This window comes from Cyprinus carpio, chromosome A15, assembly GCF_018340385.1.
Source record: "Cyprinus carpio isolate SPL01 chromosome A15, ASM1834038v1, whole genome shotgun sequence".
In the NCBI taxonomy this organism is placed as follows: domain Eukaryota; kingdom Metazoa; phylum Chordata; class Actinopteri; order Cypriniformes; family Cyprinidae; genus Cyprinus; species Cyprinus carpio.
The window spans coordinates 25,928,982-25,944,238 of NC_056586.1; the positions used below are offsets into that span (position 1 = coordinate 25,928,982).

Consider the following 15,257-nt stretch of genomic DNA (forward strand, 5'->3'; position numbering starts at 1 on the left):
GTTTTAAATGAATATGTAACTGATTAAAATGTATATAATGTTTCTCACAAAGGCACATCTTTGAAAACACTTTTTAAATAGTTAAAATAAAAATAAATATCAATTTAAAGTGTTTCATAAAGATAAATTCATCAAAGGGTAAATGAATATGTAATTTCCTGAATACAGTAATTCAAAGGATTTTCTTAAATCTCTCTCTGTTATAGTTCAGTTCATCAGAAGAGTCCAGAACCAGAACCCAGCTGTGTGTCTATGAAGAGTGACGAGTCTTTGGTTTTGGCAATAAATTTTAAGAGCAGAGATACACAGACTGATCTTGGGTATAATATTTCTATCACAATATGAAGAATAATCAGTAACATTATAAAATATATTTGGATTATCAGAATAGTATTCTAATAATGATAAATTATATTATTTCATTTGATAATATATATAGTGGTGCTAACACAGAGACAAATTTGTGAAAGCATTTAGTTCAGTTTACAGTTTTTTTATCTACACAAATAAAGATCATAAAGTGCTCTTTAAAATGTTTGTACAAATAAATATATATATATATATATTTATTTGAATACAGTAATTTAAAACATTCACTGTAATCTGTTTTTTTTTAAGTTCATTTCATCATAAGAAATCAGAACCAGAGCCCAGCTGTGTGTCTATGAGGAGTGAAGGGTCTGCGAGTCATCCACTACATCCTAAGAGTGGAGATACACAGACTGATCTCAGGTATAACATTTCTGTAAAAGATATGATTTGATGATGATACAGAATACAAAAAAAAGAAAACTAGTTCTCATTAACTTATGTAATAACGTGGTATTTTAATTTTACAGCCATGAACTCCTCAACACGTTTAGATCAAATCTGATGAAGAAGTTTGAGTGTCTGTATGAGGGAACAGCGATGCAGGGAAACCCAACATCCCTGAAAGAGATCTACACAGAGCTCTACATCACAGAGAGTGAGAGTGGAGAGATCAGTAACGAGCACGAGGTGAGACAGATTGAGACACAATCCAGGAGAGCAGCAACAGAGGACACACCGATCAAAATGCAGTGACATCTTTAGACCTTTACCTAGACAAGACAAACCCCATCAGAACTGTGCTGACAAAGGGAGTCGCTGGAATTGGAAAAACAGTCTCTGTGCAGAAGTTCATCCTGGACTGGGCTGAAGGGAAAGAGAATCAGGACGTCCAGCTCATATTTCCACTTCCTTTCAGAGAGATCAATCTGATGAAGGACAAAACACTCAGTCTTCCAGATCTTCTTCAGGTCTTTTTCCCTGAAACAAAAGAAATAGACATTTTCAGTGATGAATATAAAGTGTTGTTCATCTTTGATGGTCTGGACGAGTGTCGTCTGTCTCTGGATTTTCAGAGCGATGTGAGGTTGTGTGATGTAAGTGAATCAGTCTCAGTGAACGTGCTGCTGACAAACCTCATTGTGGGGAATCTGCTTCCCTCTGCTCTCATCTGGATCACCTCCAGACCAGCAGCAGCTGATCTCGTCCCCTCTGAGTGTGTCCATCGAGTGACAGAGGTACGAGGCTTCAGTGAGCCACAGAAGGAGGAATACTTCAGGAAGAGAATCAGTGATCAGAGTCTGGCCAATACAATCATCTCACACCTGAAGTCCTCAAGGAGCCTCTTCATCATGTGCCACATCCCAGTGTTCTGCTGGATCTCAGCCGCTGTTCTGGAGAAGATGTTGAGTCGAGCAGAGAGTGGAGAGATTCCCAAGACTCTCACTCAGATGTACACACACTTCCTGATTCTTCAGACCAACATCAAACATGAGAAGGACTATGAGAAGAACGTGACAGATGAATACATGATCCTCAAACTGGGAAAACTGGCTTTTCAGCAGCTTGTGAAAGGCAATGTGATCTTCTATGAGGAAGACCTGAGAGAGTGTGGCATTGATGTGACAGAAGCATCAGTGTACTCAGGATTGTGCACTCAGATCTTCAGAGAGGAATTGGGCTTGTATCAGGGGAAAGTCTTCTGCTTTGTTCATCTGAGCCTTCAGGAACATCTAGCGGCTCTGTATGTGCACCTCTCCTGTACAAACCACAACAGAAATGTGTTTGACCAAATCACCAAACAGAGTTTGTGGTCTAAAGTTAGGGACTGGTTTCAACTAAGTTCAACAAAACATGTTTCATTTTCTGCTCTGCATCAGAGAGCTGTGGATGAGGCTCTAAAAAGTAAAACTGGTCATCTGGATCTTTTCCTGCGGTTTCTTCTGGGTCTGTCAGTGAAGACTAATCAGAGTCTTCTGCGAAGACTAATGAAACAGACAAAAATCAGATCTGACAGCAATGAGGAAACAATTGAGTACATCAAGAAGAAGATCAGGAACATACCCTCTCCAGAGAAATCCATCAATCTGTTCCACTGTCTGAATGAACTGGGTGATCATTCAGTAGTTGAGGAAATACAACGGTATCTAAAATCTGGAAGAATAACTGAAGCCAAACTCTCTTCATCTCAGTGGTCAGCTGTAGCTTTTGTGTTGCTGACATCAGAGAAGAAGATGGATGAGTTTCATCTTGATAAATTTGTTAAAAGAAGCAAAGCTGAAAATGTGAAAGTTCTTCAGATGCTTCTGCCGGTGGTTAAAGAATCCAGATCAGTTCAGTAAGTAAGATAATCAAATTGTAAAGTCAGAGAAGTCCTATAAATAAATCTGGCTTACCAGGTATTATTATAATTTTTTTTTCACATAAAGAAGTCTTTTTTAAACAACAGGCATAATGGACCAAGCAGAAATTGAGACCAACCAAGTGAATAATAAGTACATAATATAGATCATATTTCACATTAAAAACATGATTTTTCAATAAATGGAGCAATATGGCAACATACTTGAAACACAAAACACATTTTTTTGAGGACAACTATTTAAAACTATATAGCTAGGATAGTTGATTGATTTTATATTTTCTTCATTGCCATTTTACAGATGAGTACAATAATAGATTGAATTGTAAATTTGTAAATGCTGATTAAATTCGGTCCTAAAGTTTTGTGTGTACAGGTTTATCCTCCATTGTGGGGTCCAAATGTCCCCACAATGATAGTAAAACCTTACATTTTTGACCTTGTGGGGAACGGAAAATGGTTTTTGTTTCTGTGAGGGGTAAGGTTAGGGGTAGGTTTAGTTTTAGTGTATAGAAAATATTGTTAGATCTGTATAAAAAAAAAAAAACAAACATAAAGCAACCACACAAAAAGATAGCTATACAAATATGTGTGTATTTGACCATGTTTAAAATGAATGTTTATTACAGTTGTTCGATTGCTTTTTTCAGTTCATAGTGTTTAACAAGTATGGTTGTCATCTTTTTACAGTTTAAAAGATTGTGGTGTCACAGGTGAAGGTTGTGCTGCTCTGGCTTCAGCTCTGAAATCAAACCCCTCACACCTGAGAGAACTGGATCTGTCTGGAAATAAGCTAGAAAGTTCTGGTGTGACACGGCTCTGTGATTTATTTGAAGATCCTCATTGTAAACTGGAAAAACTAGAGTGAGTGATGAGACCTGTAGGCCAAGTATGGTAACCCATACTCTATGCCAATACCGTGGGTATTGAAGGTGGAAGATTGGAAGATCGATCCTGCGACCTTCACGTCTGACTCTCTAACCATTAGGCCACAACTGCCAAATGGTTTGAGAGTCAGATCATATGACTCTCACACATAAAACACAATATAAAGTATATTTGTCATGGGTCATGGGCGTTGGAAGCCAAAAGTTTTGTATAGCCTAAAATGGTTACCACATACCTGGCAAGGTTTTCCAAAATTTAACACAGCAGCAAGTCTAGTAAGTTGTTTTGAACAAAGAAATTGATGTACTGAAGCTAGCTAGTGAACCTAGCAAAAATTTCAGATAACAACATAGTGTAACTGTAATTCATTGCTGCAACAAAGACTACATGTTCCTTTAAAAGCAACAGGTAAACAAATAATTAACATTCACTTTTACCAGCTCGTTTAGTGACAGTATGTGAGCACACTGCCAGACCCACCCGAGCAACAGATATGCTAAGATACTTTGTTTACCATGGAGTTTAATTTGAGCTGTAAATGATTGAACACATGAGCTGCTTCTCAGTAACATGATACTGCAGGACTGACACTGTTTCATAACCAGATGTGATAAGATTCCAGCTAATAGAATTGTATGTGAGTGGGCTAACATTATTGAAACAATCTTTGTCATGGAATACACTTGTTTGTTTACAAAGTCTTGACAGTCATGCTGTGCAAAGATCCATCAAACATGTCAATTTGTACTTTCTCTTTAATAATGGATTCACTGCTAAAGTGATCTGATCTGAACTGAGAGAGTGAAGAGAGTGTGTCATTGTTCTCTACAGGTTGAGTGATTGTGGAATCACAGATGAAGGTTGTGCTGCTCTGGCTTCAGCTCTGAGATCAAACCCTGAACACCTGAGAGAACTGAATCTGTCATCAAATAAAATGGTAGATTGGAAAGTGAATCTGCTCTCTGATTTACTGAAGAATCCTCATTGTAAACTGGAGAAACTGAGGTAAGACCATAGATGACTCTGACACATGAAACACAATGTGAAGTGTATTTGAAGTGTTCAGCTGATTGAGATGTAAATGATTGAACACATGAACTGCTCCTCAGTAACATAAAACTTCAGGACTGAAATGCACAATTCACACTCAATCACAATCACACACAATCAACATTTCAGTGTCTTGAATTTAAACAGACTTGAGCTCAGCACAGTCAGAAATTAAAATATCGATTCATTCTTGTAGATGTGCAGATCAACTCTTACATCACCAAAATCTGCTGTTAAAAATAAATCAGCTACCCACCACCCTGATTTGGTTATCCTCATCCCAACCCCACCAAATCATTATTTTAAGTTAATTGATATGGCAGGGGTGTTCAAAGGGGATTTGGGTCCTCGAGTCCCTGCTCTTTTTAAAAATGAATCAAAAGTGACCCTCTTAACAATTAATAACAGCAGTATTGTGGTCAATAAGCCAAAATGCATTTTAATTATAATTAATATTACAATGTGTACAAAACATTAAATAATCACTCAAAAGTCAGAAAATTCCTGTTTATTTTTATAGCAGTGTGAGACATTGTTGCCTTAACGTGTTGTTATTGGTTGCATTTGTCTTGCTAAAACAGGTTCAAATTACATTGTCAATGAAAATTTGAAGTGGAGTAATTTGGAGTAATTTCCCAGTCTTAATCATAAATTGGTTGAAAATTTAACCACTGTCCATGTTTTTTTTTTAATGTGAAATGGCTAAAATATAATTATTTTAACATGTTCCTTGAGGTTCACATATGATGTTAATGAAGTTTTTTGCACACACACAGATACGATGATATTTTAGTGCCGTGTTAAAAAAAAAATCTAAAATTACGAGATTAAAGTCAGAATATTTCAAGAATAAAGTCGAAATTACGAAAATAAAGTTGAAATAATACGAGATTAAAGTCAAAATATTATGAGAGTCGTCGTAATACTAGAGAATAAAGTCATAATACTTTGAGAATAAAGACGTAATACTTTGAGAATAAAAAACACAAAACATTTAGAAAAAAAAGTTGAAATGTTATGAGAATAAAGTTAAAATGTTTCGAGAAAAAAGTCATAATACTATGAGAATAAAGTCGAATTATTTTGAGAATAAAGTCGAAATATTACGAGAATAAAGTCGAAATATTACGAGATTAAAGTCGAAATATTACGAGAATAAAGTCGAAATATTACGAGAATAAAGTCAAAATATTACGAGATTAAAGTCGAAATATTACGAGAATAAATTTTTACATATTTTGAATTTTCACAAAGAAAACTGTTTAATTTAATGAATTGTTTCACATAAATACAGTGATCTGATCATTAAAGAGCTTGAAAACACATTATTGCAAGACACATAATTTGTGTTTCACTATAAAACTGATTTTGAAAGCTAAGACATTAAAAGTAGGTCTATCAAAAGCACAAAACTTATTGCTATTGGGTGGTTGGCGCACTACAAATAACGAATGCAATGGAAGATATGAAATATTATTTCCAAGCATACTGTCCCCCCCAGCTATGACACATGGTATGATATCTGCTAATAATCCCACATATATTTTTAGTGTATTAAAAACGCGTTAAATAAGAGAGCTACAGCACACCCGAAGGAATGTCGATTGGGTGTGTGAGCTGATGTTAAGATAAAAAGTGTTTCCTGTTCAGTCTGTTAATGAATATCATATTCTTGATATTAAGCTGAACAATATTCAAATCAATTCCGGTGGCCTTCAACTTCTCCCGGTGCTCTCAATTCGGGACATTTGCATGCACAATAAAGGCCTACTCTCAAAATATTATAACTTTAATTTCTATGATTTAAATTCTCAAAACATTTTGACTTTATTGTCGAAATATTACGACTTTATTCTCGTAATAATTCGACTTTATTCTCGAAGTATTTCGACTTTATTGAGATTGGCAAGACAGGTGTTGTGCCCAATTTTGAGTTTAGAGATATGTGTATAGGGCTGCACGATTACGACAAAAATCATAATTGCCAATTATTCCCTTGAAATTGTACTTGTGATTATTAATTACAATTATCACAATACACAAACACTTTAATTGCTTTTTTTATAGCATTAAGCCTCAAATGTCAACTATACATTGGTTTGGATTCATTTAATAAAGAAATAAAAATATGTATGGTATTATAATGTTATAAAACTAAAATTTAAACAATGGGGGGGAAAAACAAGGTAACCTGTAGGGGGGAAAAACACAATTAATCAAGCAGAATAATGTAAATTTATTTATTTTTATTTTTTATTTTTTTTGCACCTTTTGAATGATTACGTAATTGTGGCATCTGTAATTGTAATCACGATTAGAAATTCCATTAATTGGGGAGCCATAGTAAATACACATTTGTGTCCTAATACATCATGTATTCAAGCACACACACAAACCACAATCAATATCAACTCCATGCATGTTAGCACAAAATGTTGTATTAAAATGTTAAATTCAGATGTTTTATGATCATGTTTTGTGCTCTGTGGCATTTTAGATGTCAGTCCAGTGATCAGTCAATCAAACATGTTGATTTGTGTTTTAAGTGTGTACTTTCTCTTTAATAATGGATTTACTGCTAAACTTTTCTGATCTGAGAGAGTGAAGAGTGTGTCATTGTTCTCTGCAGGTTGAGAGATTGTGGCATCACATATGAAGGTTGTGTTGCTTTGACTTCGGCTCTGAAATCAAACCCTGGACACCTGAGACATCTGGATCTGTCTGTGAATGAGCTAGGAGACTCAGTGAATCTGCTTTCTTCTGTATTGGAGGATCTTCGCTGTAAACTAGAGATACTGTGGTAAGATTACATTTCTAAGACTAAAACCAGCTTGTAAAATAAATCTCAGAGCAAATGTTGACTAAAGATGATGTTAATTTTATCTCCATCATATCTGCTCACATTCTGCTCCTGTTTTTAACCCACCAAACTTTTACTGGTAGTTTAATTAATACTTCTCAACTTACTCCTCTCCTTAAAAGGTTCATTTTAATTTTGTTTAAATGTTCTACTTGTTCTGAAATCCCATGAGCTCATTGTGTTCTCATAAATATATTGTTCTCATTAAGCATGACATGAATTGAGGTGAAACTGTGAAATACATTAGATTGCTGGAAGTCTTTGCTGCTATTGTGAACCAATAATTTGAACAAAAAGCCAATTCTTAGTTCTGGAGATTTAACATGAATGTTCAGATATCATTATTGTGTAAAAGAGTGATCCAGAGCCTACAGTATGTGACTTACTGCAGATGACGACTAACTCAGAGGTTTAGAGTTCAGCCGTCATCACATATCGTTTAAGAAAATAAAATACCATAAAGCTGGAGGTAATTCGGAGGAAAAACAGTGCACATTTAGACAATAGTTCTTACATTGTACATTAAAACTTTTATTATTTCATCACATTTTTATTTTATAAACTGCCAGATGAGATTAAACACAACTAAAATATGTGTTTGATCACAAAAGTTAATAAATGTTATGCATTGAGGAATATGAAGCAAATGTCCTCCTGTAGGTGTTTATTAGAGGTAAGTGACTGTTTCTCCTGACAGATCCATCCTTATATCATTATGAAACAGCATCTCACATTCAACTTTGTGTGTCTGTTCAGTCCTGAAGCACATGACGGTTTCAAACAGCATGCACATGAAAAATCAGGGCTTCTCATAGATAACATTTCTCTTCGGTATGCAAATTTTTTCAAACTAAACAATTATTGGCTACAAGCGCAAACTCTTCTTCAAAAGTAAAATTATTATATACTTTCAATGATTTATCACCAACCACATGAAGAAATAATGATGCTTTCACTTTCTCTGACTCAAGATCTCCATCAAATCTCCATCTCCTTCCATCTCCTCAGTGTTTTCTGGTCACAGGTGTGCATGTAATCTGCAAACTTTTATTCTCTACTCTTTTCCTATCATCCACACTTTCCTTTAGATCCACCACTTCCGACCAGTGTTGGGCAAGTTACTCTGAAAATGTAATCAAATTACTGATTACTCCTTTTAAAAGTAATCACGTTACTGCTCTGATTACTTTATTTCAAAAGTAATTAGTAATTTGTTACATTATTAGTTAAGTTACTTTTTTCTCCGTGAAATTTATGAAATCTCATCATACACACACCCGATAAATATTTGTTATTAAAGCATCAACATTAACAGAATACTGTTTTTTTGTTAAACTGAAGCAAGCATAGGCTGCTGCGTGCATGGTTTGGCAGAATGCCAGCAAAGAGCACTGCATTTATAATCTCTAATAGACATCTCAGTTCATTGCAATCTCACAAGTCTCTGTTATAACACAATAAATATATGCATAATGAATCTTTCATAATGTTTACAATTTGTGTTATAATGAGAGGATTCATGAGCACGCAAATTTCAGCACTGCATTGCTCAGCACTACAAACACGTGTTATAGCCTAAATAGAAACTCTGCATAAGCTTGCATCTGTTAATCGTTTATATTTTATATTAGTTTTTGTTTCTTTTGTGCAATATATGTATAACAGTTTACTTGTTTTAGATATTTTATGTTTAGATATGTGTCTTCCCGCTCGCACCAGCGCTCGCTCATCTCATCCCGCACCGCGCACCATGCTCTGTTGCATCTGGTCTTGCGGGAGCAGGTCTCTAATCCACTGGCACTTGACTCGACAGTGTGTCTGCTACATCCTTTTATCTCTAGATTATAAAACACTGCATTCTGTCAGCAATGTAATGCGGCAGTAACATATAGAGACCTAGGCTTGTAACTATACTCTAATTACTATTTTGAAAATTATAACGCGTTAAATTACTCAATTACTAAAAAAGTAATCAAATTGCAAAACTGCCCAACAATGCTTCTGACACCATGTTTTGCTCATGGTTCTACCTTTTAATGAATAAACTTGACATGCATTGAAAAGGAACTTTTATTTAAACACTTTTATTTAACAGCAGCAAAGCTGCCAACACACACTATAGGCTATATCTGATCACATGTGCACATGCGCCAATATATATCAGACAGAGTTGCCACAATCATCATTACAGCATAAACATGCATAAATCTCATTCTGTCAGCAGCAGTATGTGGCATTGCTTGTCATTATATCTCCTCTCCTACTCTGAGACCAGAGTCAATAACAAACTACACTGGAATGCCACTTGAATGACAGTTCACTTTGTGTCACTGTTCTCTCCAGGTTGTGCGATTGTGGAATCACAGATGAAGGTTGTACTGCTCTGGCTTCAGCTCTGAGATCAAACCCTGAACACCTGAGACAGCTGGGTCTGTCGGGGAATAATATACGAGGTTCTGGTGTGAAGGTGCTCTCTGATCTAAAGGATGATCAACATTATGAACTGAAAGTGTTTTTCTATTGTAAGTATATTTTTATTTGAAGCTTTTAAATTGCCCCAAATTTAGGAACAGGGCTCATACACTGATCAGCAAAAACATTAAAACCACTGATGGGTCAAGTGAATAACACTGATTATACCGTTACAATGCCACCTGTCAAGGGGTGGGATATTAGTCAGCAAGAAAGTAGTCACTTCATCAATTACATATTTGGAATCAGGAAAAATGGCCAAACAATAAGATAGAAGTGACTTTGACAAGGGCCAAATAGTGATGGTTAGATGACTGGGGTCAGAATATCTCCAAAACATTCTCATATGTGACTGTCTGTGTGTTTAATTGTAGGACTCTCAGAATTTAGATGTCAGTCCAGTTTCCTCAGGATCAGCTGATGGTGAATAAAGAACCACTACAGAGACACACAGTCGATGTGTACAGATGCTGTAAACACTTGTTCCAAACTTTATTCATCAAATTTCCACAATTATCTGTTAAGGCATCTGCACACAGCCAAGGCTGCTCAAAATTCAATGTAATGCAGCATAAAAGCCAGACTAATATTTGTATCTGTGTAAATGCATTTATACCACCTATGAGCAGCATTAAACAGTCTGTGTAAAGGCCCATAAATGCCATTGCTTCTGTGCCACCTTTGCAGTGTAAGTTTGGCATCAGAGGACCTGAATTTACTGTATTATTTGGGGTTGTTTTGAATTTGCTGTATTGGTTACAACGTACACTACACTCAATAACACTCAGTAACATACAAACATATACACTACAAGCATGTGAGAATGAGATTAATTGATGAATAACTTTCTTTTTACATATTAACATTCAGAGTAATTTAGTATAATATGACAAGTTTTACATTAGGGAGCCTGACTACTGAAGAGAAATAAATATTTTAAATGTTACTCTTTTTACCTATAATATAAACTTCTGGATAACATTTTATTGTTTACCTATTTTATGTAAGCCAATCTATTTAAATGATCTTTTAAAGTGGACAGATTACTGAAATATTTCCTTATACCTTTTGGGTTGAATACTGCTTACTAAACTGGAGTCATTGTCTCGATGTATCTATTCTACATGATCCTTCCCTTTTCTGACAAGAAAATAAAGTTAGTAATTGATGGCAGATTTTGGTTTTGTGTTTGCAATAGAATTTTAATAATGTAGGTAAAATGTATTTTCTTTTGCAGTGTGATTTCTTTATGCACTTGAATAATCTGGTTTTCATGGAATCATTCTATACTTCAAGTTACTGTGTAGTTAACATTCACTCCACATACCTATTTGGAATAACTGCTCTATCATATTTAGAATAAAAAAACTTTTTTTAAAGATTGGATGGCTTGATTACGAGGTGTTGAATGACTGAAAATTTATATTTGTATGAAGTTAAAACAGTGTAAAAACATCTAACAAATAAACCAAAATTGAACAATGACGAATTTGTGTGTTGTAGTAATTAGGTAATATTACTGAATACAGATTTACAATAAAAATACTTAGATGTGCAGTCTCCTGTTTAGATAGGAAAGACAAGAAATATGTGTCCTGTCATATCTTAATTTAAATATGCTTTAGTCAGACTGAAGGTAACGAGCTTCACCCGGAAAGGCTCCGAGCAGTTGGTGATCATGCTATACACTGTTGTTTTGATGTAGTTCACTTCTCTATAAATTATTTAATTATCGGGATTTAGATAAAAGTATTATATTGTATTATTATGTGCTGTATATGCTGTTACTGTTTAAACCCCATTCAGGTGCTCCTCTATAAACCAGAATGGGTAGAAAGAAGGGGAAAGACAGAAGTTCTCGAGCATACAGCAGCACTGAGACAGCAGGTACATGTATGACAGCTGCCCTGAACAATGAATCAGAATCAGATTGAGCTTTACTGTAAGGTATGTTTACACATACGAGGAATTTGTTTTCATGACAGAAGCTTCCACAGTGTAACAGAATGACAGTGACAGAACAAAAACACAGATAATAAAAGAATAAATAAATAATAAGTAAATAAGGAATAACAATATACAAATTGACAATTGTATATGCAGGTATATTACAATAGACCGTTTTGTATGTACAGGTATATTATGTGCAAATTTGAAGTGTAGACTAAGTATGTGCGATAAATAAGTGTATGAGTGTATAAATAGTGTTGTGATGAGATGAGATGAGATGCAAGTTTAGTAAATGATCATTTGTGTCACAGCATCCATCCTTCTGTTATTCCTTTGCTTCAGTAAACTACATGATGTTGATGGAAGGTTAAAACAGATCTCAGGTCAGCTGTAGTAAGTCAGTCTGGCAATTACCAGTGTACTACTACGACATTTTCTGTACTCTTATAAAGAGAGGTAGGCCATTGACAAAATCTCACCTGTAGTAAATATATGCTTAAAACAAATATAGAAACAAATTTCACTCAGGAATTCCTAGTAAGTTTCACAAATAATTGATAAATTGAATTAAATGTGAAATTTTGAAGTAGAAAAACTGAAATAGGATTTTCAAGCAAAACTGTAATCTTTGTTTTATTTACTACTTTGAAAAATCATTTTTACATCTCACTGTGAGCCCGCTACATCCTTTAGAATGCAATTCATTGTAGTTTTATCAAAGACTCCTCATACTTTTCTGTTGAAAAATAGCTACTTTTTTTCTAAAGTAATGTGTCTTTCTCTCATTCCCTTTGTTCCTAATGGTTGCCTCTCTCTGCACTTCCCTGGAGCGATTCGGTCTCTTTTGTTATAGTTTAATTTGGGTTTTTGTGCATTTGTTGATTCTTTGAGTAATCTAGTATTCAGTATTCTTTGTTGTTATTTCTTTGTTATTTTTCTCTTTGTTTTCTAATCAGTAACGAGTAGTGGATTTATTTATTTGCTCACGCCGGTTATCTAGTAAGCATAGCGAGGGAAGCAGAGGTCTGGAAGACTCACCTGTTTTATTTTATTGGGTGTCAGGTAAGATTTGCCAGTGAGAACAGGCATAGGCAGGTGTTTTCTGTTTTTTTCCTAGCTGCCTGTTTACTGTTATTGTAGATATTTCTTTGCATTTATTCGCTAATATATTTTTGTTAACATTTACTGATAATTATTAAGCATTGATTCCTGTCAAGTTGTTTTCTTTGTAGAAAAAAAAAAAAACACATATATTCACATCTTAAAAATCACAAAAAGTCTATATTCTCTTCACATACACATATTTTTTTATTATATTAAATAATCAACAAAACATTTTTACACGGGATGTAACCATAGACTGGATGTAACAGACCTATTATTATAATGTTTTTTTTTTAAATGAGATATTTATGGTATTATTTTATTTATATTATGTCTTTGGCAGAAAGACACATTAATGAAAACACTTAAGCTGTTGTTCAAAGAAAGCTGTTTTTAATTTGTTGTTCAAATAAAGTTGCTATGAAATGTCATTTCTTTCACTTTGGGGATCAGCAAAAATAGTGCAATACTTCATTCTTATATTTTTTTTATTATTATAAATCTTGCATGAATTCAATAACATGCTTTAAAAAGCCTTGTTAATACATGAATGAAGAATCAGAAATCTGTATCGGCTCACCTTAAATCTTTTTAAGTTTGAAATTTTAGTCTGATAATAATTAATGTGAAGTTCGAACTATACGACCAAACTAAAAACAAAAGAACACAAAAAGATGAGCTAAATGAAGACAGAAACCTCTGTTTCGAGGAGACAGAGTAATATGGGTACAAATACATTATATTTATCACATTGAAGGAAGAGAGAAGATCTGAAACCTATATGAAGTAATATCAATATTCTGCTGAATCAAAGTGATAATGGTGAGTTTTAAAAACTGGTACAAAAGTATCTTTATTTCCATGGACATTAATTAGAACACTGTACAATCATTTGCATATTTCCAGACCAACAGCAGCTCATCTTTACAATCGGTTGAAACAAGCCCCAAAAAATAACAAAAGAAAATTAAAAGTATAGAGCCTTACCTTAACTCAAAACACAAATGCTGCATCAAGCTCCCCAGCACTCAGAAAGAAAGCTTACACATGCCCTCAAGTGGTGAAAAAAAATGAACATAATATTTCCAATTTTAAAAAATCAGCTGTGATGTGGCAAGAAGTTTAGATCCTCATCATATCTCAACACCTGACAGTTCATGCAGCTGAGAGGCTGTGTCTAGTGTGTTTTTTCACAAAAAGGTCATTTTTATATGAAGACACAACATTAGGCATATTTGTTTCTTTTACTACAAATAATAGTAGCCTTCTTCTATTAAGTATAACTCATTTGAATAAAGACATCACTCTGGTGTTTGGACCCCAATAATAGACGCTTTCGGATAAAGTTATTTGAATGGATGATGGACGAAAATCCAGCAAATTAGATCAAACTAACACCTGTGCGCTTGATACTGATCTGATAGAACATTATAGGAATGCCTTAATCATTTGTCTATGGAAAAAAAATTACAAAATGTACCACCATGCGTGGCTTGAGGTGGCGACCTTGACTTCACCTCATCGCTTCAGAAATAAAAAGTAAAAGTAAGATCATAGAATCATAGAATCTATCATAGAAACAGTGAATTTACCTGTCGCTGCTTCTAGAAAAAAATGCAGAGCTGTCCATATGCAACGTTAAAATAAATCTCAGTTAGGGCCATGAGGTTAAGACTGGAATTAGTAGCAATAGAAGAAATAAATTCTGCTTTGTTAACAGCAGACTGGTAGTTCCAGAGACCAGCTGGAATAGAGAGTAAAGTAGAAGAGGTCAGAGGGACAGACCATTGATTGCTGGGATAGACCTGCCTCCAACATACAGTGCATGCTCTCTGAGTGTTAGTAGTAATAGTAGATTTCTATACAGTTTAATAAACAAAGTAGGCTAAATCAAAATATTAAGTGTATAGGTAAATCAAGAAAATAATCTATAACAGAATATTGTTAGGGCACTAAAATTTTAATAGCACACTTAAAATAATAGGGAAACATCCAAACAGGTAATGTGAACGATGTCATGGTGAAGAAACAATACTTCATGTAGGCCTATTTCTTGAATGTAGAAATATACGAACAAGGAAGAGGAAAAATGATAGAAGAAATAAGGAAAAATAAAATTCAATTCAATTTTAAGGTTTTAATTTAATGCTCAAGTGAAATAAATAGCAACAGGGGGCGGTAATGCACCTATTTACGTTGGTTTCCAGCCGCCGTTCAAAACCAAGAGGAAGAAGAATCGCGTCTGAAATGTACGTGTCTACG

The 15,257-nt window shown here is 34.5% G+C and overlaps 1 protein-coding gene across 1 annotated transcript in view; it reads left to right on the plus strand.

Moving 5' to 3' along the window:
- LOC109075228 (NACHT, LRR and PYD domains-containing protein 3-like) overlaps window positions 1–11,430 on the plus strand; it is a 388,647-nt gene extending 377,217 nt beyond the window's left edge. The window contains 10 exon segments of the mRNA XM_042771796.1: window positions 207–320; window positions 619–732; window positions 840–1,062; window positions 1,064–1,096; window positions 1,098–2,647; window positions 3,362–3,535; window positions 4,391–4,564; window positions 7,239–7,409; window positions 9,813–9,991; window positions 10,316–11,430. Coding sequence (XP_042627730.1) covers window positions 207–320; window positions 619–732; window positions 840–1,062; window positions 1,064–1,096; window positions 1,098–2,647; window positions 3,362–3,535; window positions 4,391–4,564; window positions 7,239–7,409; window positions 9,813–9,991; window positions 10,316–10,317 — 2,734 coding nt within the window. The 3' untranslated portion in view covers window positions 10,318–11,430.
- Window positions 11,431–15,257: the final 3,827 nt, after the last annotated feature.